The sequence below is a fragment of the Leucopleurus acutus genome (genome assembly GCF_964270905.1).
Source record: "Leucopleurus acutus genome assembly, chromosome: 9".
Lineage (NCBI taxonomy): Eukaryota > Metazoa > Chordata > Mammalia > Artiodactyla > Delphinidae > Leucopleurus > Leucopleurus acutus.
In genome coordinates, this window is record NC_139144.1 from 79105159 (window position 1) to 79131198 (window position 26040).

The 26040-nt window shown below is 35.6% G+C and overlaps 2 protein-coding genes across 2 annotated transcripts in view; one reads left to right on the forward strand and one right to left on the reverse strand.

Moving 5' to 3' along the window:
* KCND2 (potassium voltage-gated channel subfamily D member 2) overlaps positions 1–26040 on the forward strand; it is a gene marked incomplete at both ends in the record, with an annotated part of 466944 nt that overhangs the window by 121192 nt on the left and 319712 nt on the right. The gene's annotated exons all lie outside the window — the stretch shown is intronic.
* On the reverse strand, positions 12710–13030 carry LOC309966775 (COX assembly mitochondrial protein homolog; the record flags this gene model as incomplete). The annotated part of the gene is made up of 1 exon (XM_082847073.1): positions 12710–13030. The coding sequence occupies one exon, from the start codon at positions 13028–13030 to the stop codon at positions 12710–12712; it is 321 nt and encodes a 106-aa protein (XP_082703199.1).

Here is a 26040-nt window from a genome sequence, read left to right on the forward strand (position 1 = left end):
CGTCCACTAGATGACTTGATCTAAATCTCTTTTACACGGGCATACAAAATCTTTTTAGGACTTTTGATTTTCCTGCCTAGAAGACGTTAGGCATGATGTAGGTAGCAGGCTAAGTGAATCTTTGCTTAAAAATAACACTCCCAGATATTTTGAGAGCAAAATTCAGAACTGGTTCATATCACTGCCACTCACATTCAAGTGGTCAGAACTTAATCACATGGCCATCCTAGCTGCAGAGAAGGCTGGTAGTGTAGTCTTGAGCAAGGGGACCTTATGCCTAACCAAAACTCTATTCTTATAGAAGAAAGAATGAGTATTTAGTGAAAACTAGCAGTCTTTCATAACTTCGCAGACTGTTTAGTTATTCTTCCCTTTGTGTAAACAAAGATATTTGTACATAACTTCACTTAAAGCATGGATCCTGCCATTTTGTAAGGATGAGTTTTTTGAATGCAGGAATTCCCTGTGTATCTCTGAATATCCCATGCCTAGATCCATGCCTGGCCAAAAAAGTAGGTGCTTAGTAAATATTAGTTGAATGGATGAATTTCGCAAAAACGTCCACGTTGTCACCAGTCATATTTACCTACCCCAATGTAAGGAGAATTAGCAAATAGATGAATACTGAAAAGGGGCAAATTTAACTTCTAATTTGGCATAGAAAAAGACTACTCAATTCTTCCAAATTCTTAGTCAGTAAAAAACCGCTATCAAAGCCAATAATTCAGACAGGAAAAAAATGCACAGTTCCAAGGGATATGATGTTTTCATTTGTAGACTCTTTACTGTTCTAGAAATAGCTGAACTGTGAGCCATGCCTAGCCAAAGACAACATTAAAGGTTTTGAGGAAAGAAAAATGTTCTTGATATACACAGTTTCATCAGTCCTATACCAGTATATTCATATGTTTCTCCTTTTCCTTACACTTATAGCTCAGTTGGCCTATGCACTGGTTTCCAGTCGTTCTGCATTGAGCTATTTTCATTCTAGCACATAGTTATTTTCGGTCTCACCTGGAAATAAGTGCAGTGACCACCTGATGATACTGATTCCATCTAACCTTCTTTGTATTCCAAGACGGAGCACACATTATTTTTGGTTTGACACTGCTTTGTATTGATCCTGAGAATTCAGTGCAAGCCTTTCCTTTTTTTTTTTTTTTTTTTTTGTCTAGCCCCAGGAGTCTGTCAGAATGACACAGCCATTAAAATGTAGGTTTGACGGTAGGACAGGCAAAGTCAGAAGCATTTGTACGTTGTTTACGTCAGGAGTCGTTGCACTCAGATTTCAACTTGGAAGAGGACACTAGAATAGTTCAGGATATAGGAATATTTCTCAAGAGTTAAACGTATTTATTTTTATGTTTGTTCCACATCCATCTGTGAGATCTGTTTTATACGATCATGTGTAATTGATGCATCACAGGTGATTAGTTTCTCTTGCCAACACCTTCCTCCTCTGGCGTTTGCTACCTTCTTGCCTCTCCCTTCTCAGTAGCTCTTTAGAGCACAGGGTTACCGAGGATGTCTCCAGGTATTTCAGGGCTAGCTGGAAACCACAGGAGGTGGCCCTGAACAGTTCCGTGCAAAGGGCCCAAATAGAAAGAGTAAATACAGTTCCAAATATTCCTTGGTAATCAGTTACCAATACTTATTAAAAAGGCAAAAGAGTTAGGATTAAGGCATCCCTTTCTTTTATATTTAGGAATTCAGAAATCTTTATGGGATCCTGTCTTCTTTTTTTAGTTTTTTTTAACCTAAGAAATACGAACCATTTACATTTATATTCTACTGACAAATGCTGACATTTCCAGAAATTTCACTGTTGAATGAAACGTCTGGTCATTCTTACCTCCTCATAAAGAAGTGTCTTAGCATTCTTAACACTGTCTTAACATTGCTCGTTATTGAAGCTACTTTTCAGAAATTTCCTTGAAGGAAATTGAGCGGAAAATATTGAGGAATTATATTCTACTTAACATTTTCATAAGTATCTACAATCAAAGTATGACAGTAATTAAAGGATGTTTCTGTCTTTACCAACTTCAGTTCTTTATTCAATGTAATTTTTCCAGCGAGGTCATTCTAACTAAACTAAATCACCATGTCCATCACCACTTGCTTTATTTTTCTTCTGGGCACTTGTCACTGTCTAATTTACTATATACTTCGTTTGTTGTCTTGTTTGTCATCTCCCTTCCGCCACTAGAATGTAAGCTCCTTGAAAGTACAGACTTTTATTCTATTTTGATTACTGCTAGATCCCCAGCTGCTAAAACAGTGTCTGCCACATAGCAGACCCTCAGTAAATATTTGTTATATGAATAATTGAGAGACACATTGAATAAATATACATGTGATATTTACTTAAAATTCCATGTTATTTGTGAGATTCTCCAAGTTATTGTCAAAGAATTTTGGTATTAATTGAAGTTTATGTAACTTTATTTTGCCTCTTAAAGGAAGTAAAGATGGTGACTTGGGAAAATTGCCACAAATGCTAAAAATTATGATTGTTTTCTTTTCTAATGGACAATTTAATGAAGAGTTTTTATTTTTTAATCATTTTTACATTTGAGTGGCTTATTTTTGCATATATGTCACTGCATAAGCCAAATGGGGACTTTTGCTCTAAATTTCTAAGCACATGGTATCTATACCCCTCTCCCCTGGGTCTTATTATTCAAGCTATTAAGAAAGCAGCATGAAATCCCAATTGTATTTTATAAATTGATTAGGAATATAATTCTTCAAAATGTCCTTTTGTGAATGACAAAGATAGCGAAACCTTGATCACCAGAAGGTTGGACTAAATGAATATTCTCTTTTAACTTTTATCCTTTAACAGTTGAGGATTTATTTTTTCAGTAAGCAGTGCAACTTCTATTTGTTTTAATTTTATGGTACAAAAATAAACCTCCTCCAATAGTGCCTATCCTTTCTTAATAGGATACTGGTGATAGTACATTATTATTTTTACAAATATTATTATTACTATCACTAGTGAGGATTTTGCAATGTCTTTTGGCCATCATGACAGCTGAATAACAGTCATCAGCATACATTTATATAATCAAAGAAAGTATATGAGATTCTTAGGCTAAAATTCTGATATATTTGCGTTAACTGGCCGTTGCCTGTTTTCCATAGAACTAGATTATTGTAAATGTGTTTATATTTTTAAAGTTTTGATATATTTAATTGTTTTAATTGAATGGGTTATTGTTTAAGTGTTTACTAATTATTTCTGGGAAAAATAGAAGTTTAAAGCATCTGGAATCGATTTCAAATTATTGGTAAAGTAGAAAACTTTATGGTGATGTAGAAATTAACCCCTGCCCCCAGGAAAAGTATTTTTATAGAATTGACTAAAAGCCAACTTTTAAATTCAGCTGTGTAGAGTTCTCTATGATCGGTGAAATATAACTGCTGATACAAATGAGAGTTTAGCAAGAAATATTTTGGCCTATTGTCATCAGCATAATCCATTGCCCTCTCCCCAGTGCCAACATGGGGTATTAGTGTGCAGAGTAGGTGCCCAGTAAGTATGTGCTGAATGAATGAATGAGTGCTTGGTTAAATCCTCTTTTCTCAGCAAGGCAGAGGGCTGGGTTTCTGACTCAGATTGGGGTAAGAGAGGGATGTGATGGGGTGGGGGTAAAACCTGTTTGTAGTTTCAGAGAGGGGGAAAAACGGAACCAGAATTAAATTACCAAGCCAGGAAGTTTGGAACTAAAAGGATAGTTGGCAAACTTTAAATCCTTGGGAGCTGACTGAAAGCAAAAACCACCCCAGTGAAGGTTCTGCCATAGAAATCAATCCAGATGGACTAAAGCAAAGCTGCTTCCATGGGCTTCCATGGGCATATTCTCAGACATGTGAGTGTTCTCTACAATAATTCTGTTTTAGAATGAGTGATATCTCTTTGCTGATAATCTAAAATAAATTAATATAAGCCTCTTTCTTGTTGAATATATATACTCTGCTGCTAGATTTTACTCTTCACTTTAAAATTTTTATGTACAAACATTTTGCTTCTATGTTGTTCTATTTAATTGTCTAGGGCTACTGAGAAAAGATAGAAGTAGACAATGCATAAATAATACATTTTCATTAAAGGGAGGTCAAATGACCTTAATCCACACAGTAGAAAGATGAATTTACATTGTCCAGTAGGGAAAGTGAGGGGAGAATGATTTTCACATAGCATGTTCAATAGGATGGGCTTAGTGAATTCAAAAGGTCCATAAAGTAGCAGTTACTTAACTTGCTATGTGCTAAAAATTATAAAATTTAAAAATCATCCTTCACATTAACTTGTTAATGTAATTTAGAATTAACCTGATTTGTATTGGTTTTACGTTCTGTTGTGTTTAAATTGTAGCATTTTAGTTATTTTAGGCTTATGACAATTATAAGCATAAGGAATGTTTAACATAGATTTATATTTATATGGTTGTGCAGTATAGAAACAAACCTCTCCTGGGTTGTTGAAACCTTTATATGGAGCCCTTGGCATTTCTCAAGTTTCAGTTCAAGAAGTGGAGTCAAGAGAAATTCCTTTGGTCGGCTATTAAGGAGAGAGAGCTGGTTTGGACTTTTAAATCTCATTATAAATTCATGTTCATGGTCCTTATTGATTAAATGGATGGAAATTATTATTTCCTATTACAGTCTTTAAGATTACATTAACTAATGAGGGAAAAGTGAGCACATTAGCAATATCTCAAACCAAATACTTTCTTTTTTTTTTTGATTGGAGTATAATTGATTTACGATGTTGTGTTAGTTTCAGGTGTACAGCAAAGTGAATCAGTGATACAAACACATATATCCACTCTTTTTTAGCTTCTTTTCCCATAGAAGCCATTACAGAGTATTGAGTAGAGTTCCTTGTGCTATACAGTAGGTCCTTATTAGTTATCTATTTTACACATAGTAGTGTGTATATGTCAATCTCAGCCTCACAATTTATCCCTCCCCCCCAAATCAAATACTTTTTATATTACTTTTCTTTGATTTGATTTCATAAATATAAGATGTCTCACTACCTACTAATGAAAATATAAAAATGCATGACACAGAGTTAAAAAAAATGACATATTCCTTGTTTATAGGGATACATTTTGTGATGATGACTCTGATCACAATGATAATAATTTCTATCACTTAAGGGGAACTTACCACTTGCTAGTGGTATGGTTTATGTTATATGGTCGGCACTTGTATATTTTATCTAATTTAATCCTCACGGTAACCTCATGAGAAAGATACAGTTATTATTCCTGTTTTACAGATAACAAAAACTGAGTCTTTGAGAGCTTAGATAATTGAGCTAAGGTCACACAGTTCTTGCAAAGTAGAACTGGATGGGGTTCAATTTAATCTCTAAGCTACATAGTTCCCCTCAAAAGTTATATTAAAGTATTTTTATGTTTAAGATACAGTATTAAATAATGTAGTAATCAAAAGATAATTTAAGTAAGATAATTTGAGTAATCAAGAGATAGTTATGAGTTTTAGTCTTCTTCACTTTGTGTATCAATAAATACGTCTTTGTTCCTAATTTTTTACTTGTTCAATGATAGATACATATGAAACTTATATGTCATTCATCATTCCCTGGATAATTCACATTTAAAATTTGTATAGATTAGAAGTAGATGATGTTTCTTCTCCATTCATTCAAATATCAAATATCCAAAATATCAAATATCAAAAAACTTGGTTTTTAAAATGTTTAGAATGTTTTGAAAGAGAATATCTCTTCAAAGTTAGACCTATTAATAGTTTCCAGATTTATTATATGAATATTATGAGTAATTTTGTCCTTATATCTAATTTGTTCTCCAGGCTATTTTATGTAGAAAGATATTTAGCACAACAAAGCCGATGTTAATGACCTTGAAAATGATCTCCTTACTGGGGTGATTTTTTTGCTATTCTAGAATTGCTCCATCAGAACTGTCATAAGCACCATTCTTCTCTTGTAATGTTTATGTTACAATTAGTTCACAGGCACAGAGCTGATGTTGTCATTTAACATAACTACTGTATATAGGATATTAAAATTGATGAATACAAATATCATAGAATTCAGAGATATTTTATTAATCCTAAACTATTTACCAATCTGGCTTCCCTCTCCTATATCAGTTTCAGTGGTAAGAATACATATTTAAAGCAAATATTATTTATCACATAAAATTCATATTTATTAACATACTATGTTGCTTTCACTTTTTTCCTCCAAACACTGTAATGGAGATGTTTGATACTCAATATGAAAAATGAAAGTTAATAGAATGAAGTTTGATAGCCTCAATTTATTTTCTTTTGTTTTCTGAATTGTCCAAAATACCCAGACCTTTTGAATTAATGGACTTTGAGTTCATTTCCAATCTAATGGAATTTACTATGTGACCTTGAAAAATATTTAATTTCTTTGAGCCTTAAGATAAATATATATAAAAAATAGGAATAAGAGTACACAGCTATCAGACTTGGGAGAAATAAATCAGATACCAGTATGTTAATTACCTAGCATAGTACCAGGCTGAGAGAGAGACCGTGAATATTAGTTACTTTTACCTAATAAGCACTGAAAAATCATTCAAAATTCTTTAACTCTTAATCTTAGATACCTTCACAGAGAGAAATTTCTTAGTATCAAAGAAATACATTGACTTCTCACATCTCTTTAAGCAGGTGAAATGCACACGTGTACTGCTCAGAAGGTTTATGTGATGTTTGCAATGTTTGATGTACTTTCTTTCCTCTTTATCATATATCAATATAACCTTGCTAACGTATAGTTTGTTTAAACACCATATATCCTATGACGTTTGATTATGGAAATTTGTGAAGATTTAAGATTCAGAAATTTCAGGCGATTACTTTGTTTTGGTGCTTAGGTTACTTAAAAAATTTTTCATGTGATGATTTCCTCAGCACCTCATTGAAATGTTTCCAGATAAAGCCATCAGGCAACATGGTGAACAGGCGCATTCCTTTCTGTTTTTAATGCTTGAAATGTATTCTTAGAAATTTCTTGCAATTCTGTTGTGTTTAGTAATCCAAAGATATAAAATTCTCTAATCACCATAAATCTCAAATGGTGAAATTTTTGGAAGGAGAGCAACTTTTCACACTACTTTAAAAAACATATGACTTCATAAGGGAGAGATGTGTGATAAATTAATATAGGCAGATAATATATTCTATTTTAGGGCATAAATAATTGTTCTAACTATGTGCTATAATGAATTTGTAGGAGGAAAAATAACCAGGAATGGAAGGGACTTCTAGTGACTATCTGTTAGCTCTTCCTGCTGTCGAGTCACCACTTAAACCATCTAAATCAAATGAAATGTTCATATACGTCTTAAGATAAAAGTTGCTTTTACCTGCCTTTGGCTGAATGAGAAGAGAAGTAGTTTCTTTTAGCTTTATCTGCAAAGAAGCAGATTGTTCTTTGGCTACTTGATTGTCAGAAACATGCTGTTCTATGCCATTCAAATTAATGATGCTAAGTTTAGATTCCTTATTATTGAAACTCTCTTACTTTAAAAACTCCTCTAACCTTTATATACTTGATGCTTAGCTATGCGGGAGTTTATTTCTGAAGATTTTCTAGTTTCACATATCAATGGAGGTGACATTATTTCTGCAAAGAATTTGGCTTTCTTTGTATTTTTTTTTAATCTTCAATGTATGGTGAACTCTAAAAGATTATTCCACATTCTTTAGTTACAATTTTACATTGTACGTAGTAAACGTATTTGAGACAGTTTCCAATAACTATTCTAATATTTAATTTCAAACTCAATATAAGTGAATGTTAACTAGTAACATGGCTCCAGTTCTTTGGCTTCTTATTTAATTTTCAAGGTAGGAACGTTAACATTGGCTTGGAGTATTGAATAAGTAATTTTTCCAGTGACATAGAAATCACATTTTTTTCCTCCCTAACCACAGTTACACAAAATTTTGTACTTTCCGCCTATGTAAATTGCCTATTTTACTTGGGGCTACCCTTTATGTTCACCTACAACTTCCAACAGAGCAAATCCCAGAAGTTCAGCCATACACTGAGGTAAATAGATTACCCAAATTAATAGCTGAACTTCCAAATACAGTCAGATTAATAGGTACAAGTCCATAGTCTGACCTGGCCACATGCCAGCAATTACTTGTTTAATTTGATCCATGTAGATAGCTAAGTTGGTCAATGTCAAACCCAATATTCACTCTTTGACCTAAATGTACATTCTGTGTTGGTCAAATTAATTATAAGATCAATTAGTTTTCCTCCTTATTGTTGAGGACATTATGTGAGGCTGTGTGTAGAGCTTTGCAGAATCAACTAGTGTGCCTCAGCTAATAGTTTTCTGATTTATATCCTCAGGGTCAAGAAGTGTTTTTTATGTTAAATGTCCATGACATTCTGCTGACTTAGCCTGGAACAACTCCAAATGATTTATTCTTTGGGATGGCTATAATAGTTATATTTTAACATTAATAATAAGACTTTATTATATTATCTATATTATTATATATTCAATAGAACATTAGTCACCTAACTTGAAATTATATTTTTCACTGAGTTTGGTTTTTTTTGGTTGTTTTTTTTTTTTGCGGTACGCAGGCCTCTCACTGTTGTGGCCTCTCCTGTTGCGGAGCACAGGCTCCGGAGGCGCAGGCCCAGCGACCATGGCTCACGGGCCCAGCCGCTCTGCGGCATGTGGGATCTTCCCGGAACGGGGCACGAACCCGTGTCCCCTGCATCGGCAGGCGGGCTCTCAACCACTGTGCCACCAGGGAAGCCCTGAGTTCGTATTTTTAACTGGCTGCATTGATTATTTGTGAGTTCTTATTAACATCAGGAAACAGTGTACTTCCAGGCAACTCAGTTAATTAGAAGGTAAGTGTTCAGTATTCCTGAGTTTAATTTAGCTTTTGTGTGTGCATATGTGTATGTGTGTCTAAGTATAACTCTAATAATTTCTGTATGTTTAACAAATGTGAGCCATTAGTCATAGGGAGATTCAATGGCAAGGGCAAGAACCTTTCAGATTCATCTCTGACACGCCACAGAATGCCATGACCATATTATAAAACAGACCAGACATTAATGGGGTTTTGTTATTGTTGTTATTTTACCAAATGACCTGTCTTGCTAAATGACTTTACTGTTGTATTTTGTCAGTATTTAGCATGTCCCTCTAGGCTTTGGAAAGCCAAGCTATCCACATTTAATTATTTTCCATTTTCCTTAAGTTAATCTTTCTGAGTTGTTCCTGCGTTGCTTATCTGATTTTCTTTCTTAGTCTATCTACGTGTTCCTAGGAATGAAGGCCCTGTATCTATGCACACATTTCATTCTCCGTAGAATAAATAATGAGGTATTACCTTAACTCTTCACTTGGTTGAGAGAGATTACGTAGCAGCCAATATAAAAGTGCCTATTTTAACAGCTAAAATTAGCAAAATTCAAGTTAAATTTGGAGTCTTTTCATTAAGCTAGTTCACCAAAGTAGAAAATATCATTTTAATAAGATTCAAAACATATCCATGAATATTAGTAAAGTACCTGGCATGTATGACTACATATTTTGAACAGATTCTCCACTTATCCAATCAGTAGTTGGTATTTCTTTCCCTTATTCCACTGTTATATATAAGGTCTCTCGACTACAACTACAATACAGAATAAAAAGTTAGAAATTCTAAAGGATGTGTTTCTTTTTCTTGTATCATTGTCCTGCCAAGTCATGGACTTTAAAGCTGTCAGTTGTAGTACTATAAATAGTTTCTACATTTGCCCAGTTTAACAGTGCTCCTCATTTTCTTTAAATTTTGCTATTTAACAACTAAATCATAACTTCGGTTAATCTATTTACTTGGTGACTGAGACCAAAATCTAATGAAAAGCAATGGAATGAACATATTCAGGTTATAGTTTTAGCATTTCTGTTAGATGGATTTACTTAAATAATCATAATGTCCTGGTAATTTGTATGTGTAAGGGTTTCCAATAAGTATAAAGTGCTCTGGAGCTATTGCTTCTTTTTTTGTTTGTTGTTATTTAACTCGATATGAACTAAGGTGGTTTATAGAAAAATAGAAACGGAAAAAAGACATATAGATTCAATCATTTAAAAACCGCTTTGAAGTTGGAGAAATGTCATTAAGGATAAAATAATAACCAATTTCAATATTAGAGGCAGCTGTGTCATTATAAACTGAGTTTGAAAACTTCTGTTTACAAAGGGAAAATTTATTGGCAGTGAAAGACACATGCAAAGAATATCTTAATAGCGTGTTCTAGTAATCATGACAATTGATATGACACCCAAAGTCCTCAGTATATTCCAAACAGGCAAAGAAAAATAAACATTATTACCTAAGTATTTAATTGATGTTCATAGTGATTATCATGGTGGTTTTGGTCAGTTCATCTTTATTGCTGTTGGTCATCTTTCTTAAATTTCTGATTGTTTTACTTCTCTGCTAAAATCACCAACCAAGCAGCCAGGCAACGAGCCTACCTGCCTTCTACCTACCTACCTACTGCATAAGCAAACAACAAATAAAGACATTCTGCGGTAAACAAACTAACAAATGAAAACATTCTCTTTATTATATAGGATGAAATGAAAATCCATTAGTGTGTGTTTTGTTCGCTTTTGCCCATTTTTCTTTTCCAGAGTTATCTCCTGTCGTTCTTAGGGTCAATACAAAACCAGACACAGAGGACACTTCACTTTTCTGACCCAAAACTTCCTTTGAACCTCCGTTGCCTCTGCTCTTGCCGCTTCTTTTGAGGCACTGGTTTTCTTCTCCATCAACTCAGCCTAATTCAAACTTTAAACTCCAATTCATCTCAATTTTCTAACCCTTTCCCCTCCTACCTCCGTAAATTTCCATAATACCTTGTAAATACATAGGTTATTTTCTTAGGCACTGCTTAGTAGCTAGAGCTTGGGATTCATGAGGGTAGTAAAACATTTTGGTCATTACGAATTTAGCACAGTATTGACACCTATTAGACTCTCATCCGTAGGTTACTGAAGGAATAAATGAAAAAAATGAAGGGAGGAATAAAGAGGTATCATTGTATTTTTACTAATAATTTAAAGTTCCCTGGGGGCTCTCATAAAAATTAGCATTTATCATACATCTGTAATCATTTTATGGCACGTGGGGCATGTTTTTATTAAAGTTTTATACACACACACACACAAACACATGATTCTACAGCTAGTGCTTGGGAAAATAATAAATTTGTTTTCCAGTGTTGTTTTCTCTTAAATGTCTTCCTAGACTCCACAATGTATATTTTACTCAAGTGTCTTTCATCCTAGTATCTATACTGTTTTGTAACTCATTGTTCACTTAACAGTATGTAATTAACATTTCCCCATATGATTAAATATTCTTCTATATTATCATGTTAGAAATTTCAGATATCTCAAGGTTTTATCTGTTTAATAATATTGCTGTACTAAACAAGATTAGAGTTAAATGATTAAATACAATTATTTACGGTGAACAACTTTCTAAAAACTGAATCACTGCTTCCAATAGCTTGAACAATTTTTATATATATATATACACACACACACATATATATATACACACACGCATATATATATACACACACACACATATATATATTGCTCTTTTGCCTGCCAGATATATTATAAGCAATTATATGTCAACCAGCTGGTTGTAAAATTGGCCATTTTCTGAATGCATAGCAGCAGTACTGGGATAAATGTATGTGTGTGTGTGTGTGTGTGTGTGCGCGCGCGCGCATGCGCAACTTCCTTTAACAACAAAATAATGACATTGTCCTAGTAGAAGTGATAATTGAAAGTAACACTAATAAATTTTGTAAAAGCAAACTAGGAAAAAATGTACATTGAGAACTATCCTGGATATAATATGAAACTTCTGTTCAATGATTATTCATTCATTCATCTTTCGTTCACTTTTGTATATAAAAAATTATTTACTGAACACACACTATATTCCAGGCACTGTGCTGGATGACTGGGATACAAAGATCAGTGGGCCACGGCCCTTAGCCTTACACCTCTGCAGAGTATACGTACATAAAATAGATCCATTACTGTAAAACATGGCTGCAAGAGATACCTGAACAAAGTGTCCTGTGAGTGAGTGAGTGAGTGGGTGGGTGGGGAAGTTGGTAGAGGCTTCACAGAGAAGCAACTTGAGCTAGCTCTAATAGTATAAGTAGGAGTTTATCAAAAAGTAAAGGAAAGGGCTTCCCTGGTGGCGCAGTGGTTGAGAGTCCGCCTGCCGATGCAGGGGACACGGGTTCGTGCCCCGGTCTGGGAAGATCCCACATGCCGCGGAGCGGCTGGGCCCGTGAGCCATGGCCGCTGGGCCTGCGCCTCCGGAGCCTGTGCTCCGCAATGGGAGAGGCCCGCATACCACCAAAAAAAAAAAAGTAAAGGAAAAAGTAAGAAAAGTAAGCACAAACAAATGTATATAGTTCAAATAATGAATAAGTATTTGCTTGGTTGATTTTTTTTTTTTTAAGTTTAAAAAAAATCTTTATTTCAGATAAAATTATTTCCATTATTAAGGATAAAGCAAACACACTTCCTTGAGTCCATCATTTCAGGTGACTGTGATTTCCATGAACATTGGCATTCCTGAGTATCATTTGAATAGTTGCCTACATGCTTGTGGGAAGCTTCCTCAGCCTTTTCTTGGTAGGAATTCCAGTTTTTCTGAATTCTTCCCTTTGCTTCAGGTATTCCATTTTGCATTCTTCATGAAAGTCTGGATCATTATAGTAAGCAGTTAGACATTCTTTCAATGCAGAATTTTCTTTCTGGCATTTTACTACCCCAAGGATTCCAGAGTCCTTGCAACATTTAGTGAAATCTTGAACTTGTTCAGAACATCTCTCTCGGGCCTTTTCTCTCATTATTTTAGGGATCAAAACATCTTTTTCGACTCCTCTGAGATGCGGCTCTGCGGGGTCGAGCGCCATGTCTGCGCCCGGGAGGTGGCAGCGGCCCACACAGGTCTGGTTGGTTTTTAAATGAAAGAGAAATATGATTTGGGCCCACATTGTGGAATACTGAGTGGCCCATACCTTGATAAGAAGTTCCATAATTAGTGTAAAAAGCAAGCGAAATAGGTTTTTTTACTTTGATACATTTGTATATTGTAGTATGATTGCCACTGAGGCAATATTTATCACATTACATTATTATAGTACAGTATTATTGACTATGTTTCTTATACTGTGCATTAGATCCCTATGGCTTATTATTTACTGCTAGTTACAAGTTTGTACCCTTAAACACCATCAGTCTAATTTCCCCCACCCCCCATCCCCTGGTAACCATCATTTTACTCTCTTTTGTACAGATTAGACTTTTTTAGATTCTACATATAAGTGATATTGTACAGTATTTGTCTTTCTCTGTCTGACTTACCTTGTTTAGCACAATGTGCTCAAGGTCCATCCTTGTTGTAAATGACAGGATATCTTCCTTTCTCATGGCTGAATAGTATTCAATTGTGTATATATGTACCACATCTTTTTTAGCCATTTATCCATTGGTGGGCATTTGGGCTGTTTCCATATCTTGCCTGTTGTGAATAATGCTGCAATAAATATGGGTGTGCATATATCTCATCAAAATCCTGTTTTCATTTCCTTTGGATTTTTACCCAGAAATGGAATTGCTGGATCATATGGTAGATATAATTTGAATATTTGAGGACCCTCCATATAGTTTTTCCTAGTGGTTGGACTAATTTACATTCCCACCAACAGTGTATAAGGGTTCCCTTTTCACCACATCCTCACCAGCATCTGTTTGTCTTTTTGATAATAGCCGTCCTAATAGGTGTGAGGTGATATCTCACTCTAGTTTTGATTTGCGTTTCCGTGATGATTAGTAATGTTGAACATTTTTTTCATGTACCTGTTGGCCATTTCGATGTTCTCTCTGGAAAAATGTCTAATTAGTTCGTCTGCCCATGTTAATATCAGATTTTGTTTGGTTTTTTTGTTATTCATAGATGTTAATTCTTTATATATTTTGGATATTAACCCCTTATTCAAAATATGGTTTGCAAAATTTTTTCCCATTCTATAGGCTGCCGTTTCATTTTGTTGACTTTTTTTTTTTTGGCCGTGTAGAAGCTTTTGAATTTGATGTTGTCCCATTTGTTGATTTTTTACTTTTGTCATTTGTGCTAGCAAAAGAGGTTTTTAAATAAGAGAGTGACAAACTGTTCATATAAGAAAAATACCATAAAGCAATGTAGAGAATAGACCAGAGTGGAGGAGAAACTTGTAGTAAGAAAATAATGAGGAAACTGTTAGAATAGGCCCCCTGATAGAGGCCATGGCTTAGCGGTGGTGGCAATGGAGAGAAGCTAGATTATCGTACCTACTGGGTGTGTTGGTTGAACAGAAGGGAAGAAGTAAAGATCTGAGGTTGCAAAGAAACCTTATTACAGAATAAGCTCCTTTACCATTCTACTGCCTGTGTTCTAGGGTACCATCCTCTCCTGGGATCCCAGTCCTGAGGTACAGGGATCCCAGAGACACGAGAGGGCCAGTGAATGCACTGAATTTATGGGCAACAATTTGGAGACATGAAGATCCATAGTCTTCATCAGATTCTCATCTCAGATTCAAGGGGAAAACTTTTAAAAATTTAAGTCGATGTGTTTAATAGGTACTTTTCTAGGGAGAGACTCCATGTTTTTCATCAGTTCCTTTTAGTAGATTATAACACCAAATAGCTGAAGACCACTGATCTATCTGAATACCCTTTTATTTTTTCACAGATTTTCTTTGTATTTAGGTCCAGTTGTTAGGACAGGGATGCAGGGCAGTGTGGCGTAAAATACATGGGTTTAAGTCAGAGATACCTGGGTTGGCATCCAGGCTCTTCAATAATGCTGCGTGACCTAGGCAGAATTGCTTAAACTCTAATAACTGCAGTTTCTTCATTTATAAAATGAAGAGAGTAACATCTAGTTCAAATATGGGGCTATTCATAAGAACTTATTAGCCCAGCATTTAGTTGAGTGGCTGGTCAATAGAAGGCATTCAATAAGTGATAGCAATAATGAACACTGTTTTTACATTTATTAGATAGCCATGCTGAGGCTCATCTCAGTTCTCTCCCCTCTATGAAGCCTTCATTTATCACCCCATCTAAAGTCAATCTCACCCTTTTCTGAGCTCTTTGCTTGTACTTCCTCTTGAGATCTACCTTACTTTTACTGAGATTATAGTGTATATGTCTTCGTCTCGTCCAGTTTACTAGATATTAGGGCTTTATTCATCTTGTATTCCCTTTAGTGGTGGCGATCATACATTCTACACAGGTGAGGCACAAAATTTAAATATTTTGTATACAACACAATATTTAATATTTTCACAGTATATTTGGTTCAGTGGCACCTATCAGAGCACTTGTCACACCAGATTGTCTCCCTGACAACACAGTGGATTCTGTGGGCAGAGTCTGTTGTGTATTCATGGTGCTTACATTGCATTAGAGAAAGAAAAGTTTGATCATGGGCTTCTTGCACTTGAAAAAACTTGGCTTTTACTTTTACTCTTTAAAAAATAAATATTAGATGTCCTGTCACTTATATGATATAAAACCTTAAATCTTTACATAGTGTTGGAAGTATTGTATTAAAATGTCCCATATTTTCTAAAACCTCATGTAACTCAAACATCTGGAAAAACCTAGTAACAAATAATGTATAGATAGTTCAGATTTGGTTTTGATACTGTCATCCTTCACATAATAATTTCTGTATGTATTTTTCCGGTAAGTAATTTATCCCAAACTAATTATGTAAATTAAAATTTCAGGAAGGCTATGAAACACTAACAACTCAGTTATATTATCTCAAAACATTATAATCACCTCACTGAGTAGCAAAAATAGAGGTCAAAGCATTTTGGTTGTCTCAATGTGGCTCTTCTGTTTTGATTTTTTTAAAGTTACATCTGAACACAATTTTTTATATCAACAATGATGCCATTTTAAAATATCTAAATGCAAAAGGGCTGTACAATAAGGAAAAACACTGCAGTCTCATTGGAAAAATTTTAAAGAAACATTTTGTGATTTTTTTAAGTGTATAAAGTAGACAGAAAACAACTGGCACCCCATTAAAGCAAACTCATGTAATCATAGTGCACAGCTGTCAGGCAACCACGTTCCAAAACATCTAAACCTTCCACATGCTTAGACGGCCCTGTGCTTATTTACCATAGCACCAATCACGCTCTATTTCCATCATCTATTGACTTGTCTGTCTTCCACACTGGAAGGCATTACTTTCTTTTCAAACCATCTTTACATTCCCAGAGCCTATCTAGTACCTGGCACGTGGAAGGCAATAAATTGTTGTTTATGGAATCAATTAACAAAGTAAATAATTATCTAATTAATTAAATGACCTCTGTGTTTTCTAACAATTTTCAAACTTCCATGTGCAGAAAAATTACCTGCAAATTTAGTTTTAAAATGTAAAGCGATAACTTCTGCACACATGGATTCTAATTCCATAGGTTATGCAGCCTGAGAACATGCATCTTAACAAGGCCACCAGTGTTTCTGCTTCAGGAGCAAAGATCACTCTTTAAAAACATTGATAGAATATCATTCATGTGATTAAGAACTCTTCTTGATTCAGGAAAACTTCCGCAAAATCATTGGGCTGTTGTTCACTGATTCTGAATTGAGAGGGTCAGAGTGAGTGAGGACTGAACAGTGTAAGAAAAGTCCTGAGGGGCTCATGGGGCACGCTGGTGAAAGGCTTTGCTCAAACTTTCCCTGATTCTGTGTCTGTTTTATTTGTGATGAATAGCAGGTAAAGCTAAAGACAAACTTGACAATGCGGGCAGACTGCAGGACAGCCTAAAGATCCAAATAAAGTCTGGTCTTCCAGTTGGGCTGCACTGGGGTCACTGTCCAAGAAATAAGCAGGGAGAAAAAATCTAGGCAAGGTAACAGAAGAGCATCTCAAGATACAGATCATGCAAGCATACTGACATCAGAAAACTCTGAGTGTGACTTCGGATACCTGGACAAACCCATCCTTCCTCAGTTCCTATTTTAAGTTTCTCAGTGTTAGTTGATGGGAGCTAGCAAAGTATCTGCTGCTCCCAGAGTTGGATAGGCTTCTTAGGTATTGGTCATAGTGGAAGGTTAGATCATCTAAAGTGTTTATACTTTCAGATTCCCCAGAACCTTTGAAAAATATTGGTCAAATTCTTGGACTCTAAGCCAGATCTAATAAATCAGTATCTCCGGGGAGCACACGATGGGAATTGATCTATGAGCATTCTTTAGGTGGTTCAGATGATTGGCCTGGTGTGGGAGCCATAACTTTAAAAAGCCTTCATAGATATTTCATTAATGAAAAATTTTTATTGTATTTATTAGGAGTCATATCTTTCTGCCCCCCATCTTTAGCCCCACACGTTTCTGCCTCTTGCACACAACTCCTCTCCTCATATGTCTCTTAGTAGCCTCCTGTCCAAAATTACTTTGTCGTAGACTTGCTTTTTTAGGTATTCTAACCCTCTACACTTAATAGTAATTTCCTCCATTCCTTTTCCATCAATTTTCAGTCTAAAGACTTATTTTTCTCTCCTTTTATTTCCTCTGCACAATTTATATCCTAAAGCACATTCAAATTGCATGTCATAATGTCATATACCCTCTCCCCACCCACTTTTTCATGCATACGCACATAGGTAGCACGTTAGCTGGCTTACATTTCTAAAAACAATCAGGGGCCAATGACTGTGTGAACAAGTGAGCAAGGTCATTATTAATCTTAAAATGTCAGAATAAAGTTCTAAAATGGAGAAAGTTGCTTAGAAAAATGGAAGATGAGTTCACAATTGAGCAGGACGCCTAAGACATTTTACATTCCGACTCGTTTTAACAAGATTCTACTGCTTTGTAATTCATTTACAGGATGGTTATAGCCTTGCATTGGCTCAGTGCTCCCATTTATTCAGCGACTGTAAATAATAGCCATCAGCAAAGCTTTTGAAATCTTCAGATGAAAGGAACTAAATTAAGGAAGCTTCCCCTGTTCATCCCTTTCCCACAAGATGGATGCTGACTAAAACACAGAAAGCAAGGAACACAGAAAGCAAAGAACAGTGTAGTAATCTTACAACCCAGTATAGTCCACCTTTTGAGAACCATGAATACTTCTTTTCTACGTACTGAAAGGTTTTTTTTAATAAATATTTTTTTCTTCTTCTTCTTTTGTGGTATGCGGGGCTCTCAGTGTTGTGGCCTCTCACTGCTGTGGCCTCTCCCGGTGCGGAGCACAGGCTCCGGACTCACAGGCCCAGCGGCCATGGCTCACGGGCCCAGCCGCTCTGCGGCATGTGGGATCTTCCCGGACCGGGACACGAACCCGTGTCCCCTGCATCGGCAGGCGGACTCTCAACCACTGCGCCACGAGGGAAGGCCTAAAATATTTTTTTCTCAATTGGAACATGGTATTTTGTCTTAAGCTGTGAGAGAGATTGGAAAAGGCAATATCAAATCAGTTACATTATGTGGATTAATGGCGCAGTAGTTTCTTTCTTCAGTTATTGCAAGCTGGTTGCTATTTTAAGGTTATTATTATCACATACTACTGTACCTGAGAGTGAAATTTTTCATTACCATCCAAAGATGCTTCATTTTGTTGCTTAGCAGGGGAAACTCTGATAAATAAATTCCAGCATTTTTTTATGTTCCCATGGACTTAAAATGTACCTGCAATTTTTAAAATTTTATACAGATTATCTTTTTATATTGTTTACTTACACAGTCTACATATTTTAAATTATTAGATGATTGAGCTAGCAGTGGATGAGGTTATAATTTTAATGAAGTGCTAAACCTTTCCATGATATTACAGTTGAGTTAGGGAACCAGTCAGTACTCGCTACTCTGGGCCAATGGTGTTTAATTAGATCAGTGTGATAAATAAAATTGGGAAGCATTACTTGAAATATAGAAGATACTTAACTTAGATAACAATGAATTGGCAATTTAAAAATTTATATTAAAGCTCTTTGTCATTTAATCACTGTACTATATCTGATAATGTCAGTATTCAGTACTGCAGAATGCAGTAAGCAAAAACAATGTTGCCTACTAAGATCAAGTTACTGCTGGGCACTGTATGGGATGTAAGAAATACAGACATGTTCTCAGCCTTCCAGGACCTCAAAATGCATTTGAGGGACAGATAGATAGGTAAGTAGATAGATGGAGAGATAGAGAGATAGAATAGATAGATAGATAGATAGATAGATAGATAGATAGATAGATAGATAGACAGATAAAAGGATAGGTAAGATATATGGCATTTGTTTTCAGTAACACACATCTCACACTCCTTATTTTTCATGCAACTCAGCTGACAATTATCTATACCATATAGCCTCTCCTATTCTGTAGCTTTAAATAGTTATTTAAATTCATGAACTTTTTGTACCTTAGAGAAGATACATTTGCTTGGTTTTTTGTATTTGTTTTCTAGAATAACTTAGGTATTGTGGATAAAGGAAAGCCCTGTTAAGTGCTAAAGTGTTCATTGTAGTCCTCATTATCATTTTGTTATTATAGGATGTAAGCATTTTTAAATGCACTGTTTATTTCCTTGATGTCTTAAAAAGAAAAAATCGAGTATGTTTTTTTTTTTTTCTATTTAGAGGCATCATTATGTTCATCAGGGTTTGTGATCATTGAAAGGGAAATCGTCACTATAGAATGGAAATGATGGAAATCTCTTGGTTTCCCGGAAAAATGATTGATCTACCTTTATGTCATTTTTATTTTTTCTCCTAAAAATGTGTGAGGCAATTAGGTGATTTCCTGCACCCCTTCTACTAAATTACTACTAAATTTAATAAGTGAATCAAAGGCTAAAGCATACTTCTTCCAAGGGGTAGTTTCATTCTGTAGAAAACTATCAACTCTGTTATTGATATCAATGATCCTGAGTTTGTCAGTATCTTTGAAATGTCATCTCAGAGTTCCTCATCACCAATGTGAAGGATCATCTACAAGACTGCAGTATTCACCCTGTCCTCTATAGCACTTGCTTTGATTTTACTCCCAATGTAGGAAGGAGGAGTATTTTTAACTTCTGTAGTTTTTTAAAGAGAATTACATTTTTAGGGATGGAGAGCTGGAGTGTGGGCAGGATTTTTGTGACATATCAAAAGGTTAATAAAATTAGAAATCCCATGCTTAATGTTATGGCAATAATAAAATTAATAACTATTTGATAATGTCATGTTATCCTGAGAATCCTTCACTCCTAAATTACATTTGTTTTGTGAACATTCCAGAAGTTAGACTGTATTAAGAAATGAGTTTTCTACAAGATCATGAAATTCTTTTAAAGCTTCAAGGTTTTGCTTGCTATCTTTTTTTAAATGTCTGATGTAATTATCCCATTTCAAATGCCAGAGCTTGATTCTGTGACTAATACAGCTTAGTAAGCTGTATCTACTTATTTGTAAAATGCTTTTTTTAGCGAATGTGGTAGCAATAGTAATGGTCTCCCACAAAGATGCCTACATTCTAATCCTCAGAATCTATCAAAATGTTATGTTACATGGCAAAGGGCTGACCTTAAGATACGTAGATTATCTGTATTGTCCTGTTGGACCAAGGCTCCCTACAGAGGGAAGAGTGAGGCGGAAGAGTAAGAACCGGAGGGACGTCATCCTGAGAAGGGCTCAGATCATCGCTGGTTTTGATGCTAGAAGCGGGACGTGGCCCAAGGAATAGGGGAAGCCTGTAGAACCCGGAAAGTGAAAGAAAATGGTTTCTCTTCTAGAGCCCCAGGAAGGAAAGTAGCCCAGTGAGACCCATTTCAGATTTCTGACCTCCAAAAGTGTAAGATGATAAATTTCTGTTGTTTTAAGCCACTAGGGCTTGGTAATTTGTTCCAGTGGCAATAGGAAACTAAAACAGTGGGTATTCGAGTCAAAGGTAGGAGCATTCTTATGCTGTTTCCTGGAGAGTCAGTCAAACAAAATTGCTGAATTCGCATGTTTTGGTGATTGTGTGTAAGGATGCTTCTCTGAAATTTGCATCGTTCAGGATCTTTGTACAGCACAAATAGATACACATTCCTAGGCCTAATGCAGAGCCAGGGTAGATGAAATACCTCTGCACTGACACATCAACATTTTCCTGTATTTCTTTTTAAAAGAAAATTATAGAATCATCTTCTTATTTCAGTTTACATTGACTTTTCAAGTTATTAGACATCAAATTAGAAGTCTTATAAATGTTTTCTCTTTCTGTAATATTCTTGTTATAGTATGGTGCTCCCAGCTTAGCATTCCTGCTATGGCATACAATGAAATAGGCCACTGTGCCAATTCTGTGTTTCGGCTTAGTGTGTCAGGATGCAATTGCTTTAAACCTTCGAGAACCCAGTACTGACAAGCCTCTGAGGCGACTGAGGTACAGTTAGGTTGGGTCCTATATCTGCAGGCTAGCCATAGGCTGAGAAATATATAAAAATAACTGCAACTGTATAGCACAGGGAACTCTACTCACTGCTCTGTGGTGACCTAAATGAGAAGGAAATCCAAAAAAGAAGGGATATATGTATACGTAGAGCTGATTCACTTTGCTGTACAGTATAAACTAACACAATATTGTAAAGCAACTATACTCCAATAAAAATTTTTTTTTAGTGACTGGAAAAAAAAATTTTTTAATAAAAATAAAAACAATACGCACACACACAAAATAACGGCAGTGACTAAATGTGCCAGTTGGGAATGGACCTGGACTCAATCAAGGATAAGCTCCTCTCCCCACAACCCTTATTCAATATCTGAAACTGATTTAACTCCACAGATGAGAATCAGCAGGACTCTTAACCTGGAATTTGGAGATTGACTCTGAAGTATCGAAAGATTCCACTTGCTTTTATTTATTGGTTAAGTAGGGTTTCTCAGCCTCGGCGCTATTGGTGTCTGGATCAGATAATCCTTTATTGTGCAGGGCCATCCTGGGAAGTGCAGGATGTTGAGAAGTATCCGGGGCCTCTGCCCACTGGATGTCCCTAACAATCCCCTACTCTGGTTGTAACAGCCAACAAGGTCTCCAGATGTTGCCAAATATCCCCAAAGGGGCAAAATCGCCTCTGGTCGAGAACCACGGGGTTTCTGTACTCAAGCACTTAACCTTTTTTTCTGCAACCAGACTCCATTTTATAACCCACTTTTAGTAGATGAGCTCGGTTGTAACAGCACCTTTCAAGGTATCTGTATTTATAGCCACAAATGGAACAGCCCCAAATTTAAATACTGTATTCTCCCTAGATCTCAGTCACCACGAGCAGTCATATTCTCAGCTATGAGATTGCACAATATCCTTCCTCCCTGCTCTTTTACCATGAACTATCTATCTATAAAACCTCTCTGATAAAATATTTCTACCCTGCCAGATTTTGTACATTGACTTCTGGAGGCATCTTCCCTGATGGACCCAGCCTGATGGATACCTATAATTTTTTCATCCCATTAATCTGTAATTTGTCCCATTCTACCAGAGCCTAATTTCTGGCAGTCTAATTTATTTTAAAAAAACAAATCTATCCTCATGTCATTTTCACACATACATCACCACCACCACCAACAGTTGAGGCCTGGGTACCAAACAAGACTCTATTTACAAGTAACAGAAACCAAACCGAGAAAGCTTAAGTAGAAAAGCAATGCAAAGCAAACAAGAAATAAATGGTTAACTGATTAAATATAAGTTGTCTCAGAAAAATCAAAGCATGCAGAATGACCTCAGGATTGCATGCAAGAACTGGGAAGTGGTCAGGACCTCAGGGAATGTATGCATCCTTCTTCTGTCTCTGTCTCCTCCCTATTTCCATGATTCTCTTTTTTTCGGCAGGCTGGCTTTCTCGCATGCACTGTCCACATGACAAGATGGCTGAACCAAAGCTCCCAAGAGTTTATAAGCTCTGCTTTTCAGAGATTAACCCAAACTGAACTATATATTTGTGACCATAGGTGTGTGACAAAAATATCTTTTCTGTTTAGGGAAATAGACATTTAATTTTTCTTCTGCATATAAATAAATAAATAAAAATATCAGGATATTTGAAAAAAAATTTCTAAGGGTTTTTGCACATTGTTGAAACTAATGTAAAAATAGAAATCTATATCCAAGACAAAAAGGATAATACAGCCTTTGTGTGAAGGCACAATGATGAGTTTTTTTCTGTAAAGCATGTTTGTTCAGACCATGCTTGAAAATTAATATTTCAGTAGAGAGCATACAGGAGATTTCAGTATGTTAAGACAAAAAACTGGGAAGTTTGGACGTTTATGTTTTCCTAGTAAGGAGGCTCTGCTTTATTTTCTGACAAGTTCACTGACAGAGCTTTAGAGGTAACATAACGGTGTCTGCACTTAGCTGTCAGCCAGGAATGAGTCACTCTTGAATTTACTAAAAATGACATGATCAACATGGCATAGTAATGAACCCTGGGGAGGATTTTAAGATACTATGTGGCACCAGATCCTCTCATTAGTGCCATGGGTCTTATTAGTACATGTCACTTTTCTAACCTTTACAGCATGGCTGGTAGAATACAGCAAACACTGAATCTCTCTACATTTGTGACACCTCTTAATGTCACATCTCTTAATAAAAAAATACTGTTTATAGCTTGTTGAATTTTCTAAACATGTTTTAAAGATGCGGAAATGGCATAAAGCAAGGAAAATGAGAAAAACCCTTAGATTTTGTGAAAAAAAAAAAGGTATGCTAATACACTGAGTGGGAAGAGGTGCTTATTTCCTGTCAGTCCTTATATCCCAGGGAGGCAGCATCCCATAGGGGCTAGAGCCTGTGCTTCAGGCTAGGGTTCTAGACCCAGCTCTGCCAGCAATAACTTGAGTTTCTCTTAACCTCTCTTAGATTCATTTTTGAAATGCGTGATATAGGAAAAGAGCTATAGGATTGTTTTTTATTACACTTGTTTTTTTTCAGCGCTCTTTGTGAATGTTTCCTCTTGTATCCCCCTCTCTCCATGGATGGATCAAATAACAAATGCCAGGCATAGTGATAGGCACCGCAGATAAAATCAGGGACTTCATTCTATATAGGTAAAGTTGAAATAAGATTGTAATATGTAAGTGGATTCATTCACCCCCCCCCCAAATTCATATTTGACTGTATAAAAACCCTTTTGGGAACAAATTTAACAAAGTTTGAATGCTGTTTATTTGCAGTTAACAAGATGATGGAGAGAAGCTGCTGGATTTGGGATTTAAATGCCTCCATCTAAATTTCACAACTTATCTTGAGAAAGCAGAGGATCCACATTTTTTCAAAAGGACCAGAAATAAAAATATCCAGTATAGCTTTAGCATTTTAAAGGCCAAAACATGTAATAAAGATTGTGTTAAAGTAAGTCCAGTACATCATTTGTTATTTTCAGTTTTTAAGTTAACATTTACCATGTGCTACTTCAAGCCGACTTTACAAAGTCTATCACGGCTAGTACCTTGTGTGGCAAATCCCAGGGGTGTCCCGACCTTCCTCAAGGGTGACTGATAGTTGGGCAGGTCCAGGTGTACTGAGTGGTGAGAACTGATATGGATACAACTGGGGTTTAGAAACAAGGAAGAGTAATGGAAAATACATCTTACTCAAAGATGGCATCTTATTCTGATGACTTGCCAAAAATACAGAATAATTTTTCATGTGAGATTTATAAAGAACACATTTCCATGTATATTTACATAAATATTTCAAGTAAAATGAGTAAATAAGCACTAAAATATATCAGCTACATGCACACCATTACAAGGTTATATCTGACAAGTTCATAACAATAAATGTCATCTCCAAATCAAAATTAAGAGAACAACAGAGTTTTTAAAAGTCTGATTTGTCAGGTAGTTACCGAACTACTTATCATCATATGACTAAATTGTCTTTCTAAAGGCAGAATCGTGACAGATATTAAATGTAGAATGAAGGTAGGAGGATTCAGTACTTTTCAAGGTAGTGGTTTAGGCATGAGGAAAGCTATTGGGGAAATGCCATATGCTAGTGCAACTGTAAATTGCATTGAGTGTTTATTGGTTTCTGTCATGCTATGGTAGGTATTGGTTAGTGATAAAAATGAAGGAAAATTCATTTGTTTGTAGCTTTCATTTTTCAGTTGTGTGCTTTCTGGTAGGTGTATTTGTCTTGTGTAGGAGGCAGAAAGGTGCTCCTTTAGAATTCAATTCTAATCACAGGAAAAATATTTTAATGTAATTGATTTGTTCTCCAGTGGAATAGGAGAGGTATAAAATATCTGATGAAGTAACTATGATGCATCAATAGTTAATCATAATGGATGAAATTTGTCTTTACTTCTTGAATACAGTTATTTTTCCCTGTCAAAGAATAATTATTTCAAATAAAATTCAAAGCACTGTCTTTAAGATATGCATTATTTCTTCTAGGAATCTCAAAGTCAGCCTCGTTTGCACAACATAAAATATGTAAATTCCCCATCATTTGAAATTCTCTTTCACTGCATTAATATAAAAGCTTATGATTTTAGTAAATCCCTTCTGCTGGTTTAGAAGCAGCAACAAAAGATCAGCCATTTATGGTGCACCTGCTATATATAGTTGCCCTGGGTGAACAGTAAGAGAATCCAGGTATAGGTCAAAGAGTTTAAAGACATTTTTTGAAAAGCAAAACAGATGCATGCTAAAAATTTAAATAACTTTCTAGTCAATAGCAGAAATATGTGACAAAGTAGTACATGATTAATTGCAAAGTGATGGCTTAGGCAATAATTGCTAAAGGGGTTCATAGAAAAAGATCACTTCATTGAAGAGGTGAGCCACACATTAAACCAAGGGGAGGAATTGAGCTGAATAATGAAGGATGGGTCAGGGCCAGAGAGGCATTCTAGGCTGATAAGTGCCCAGAGCTC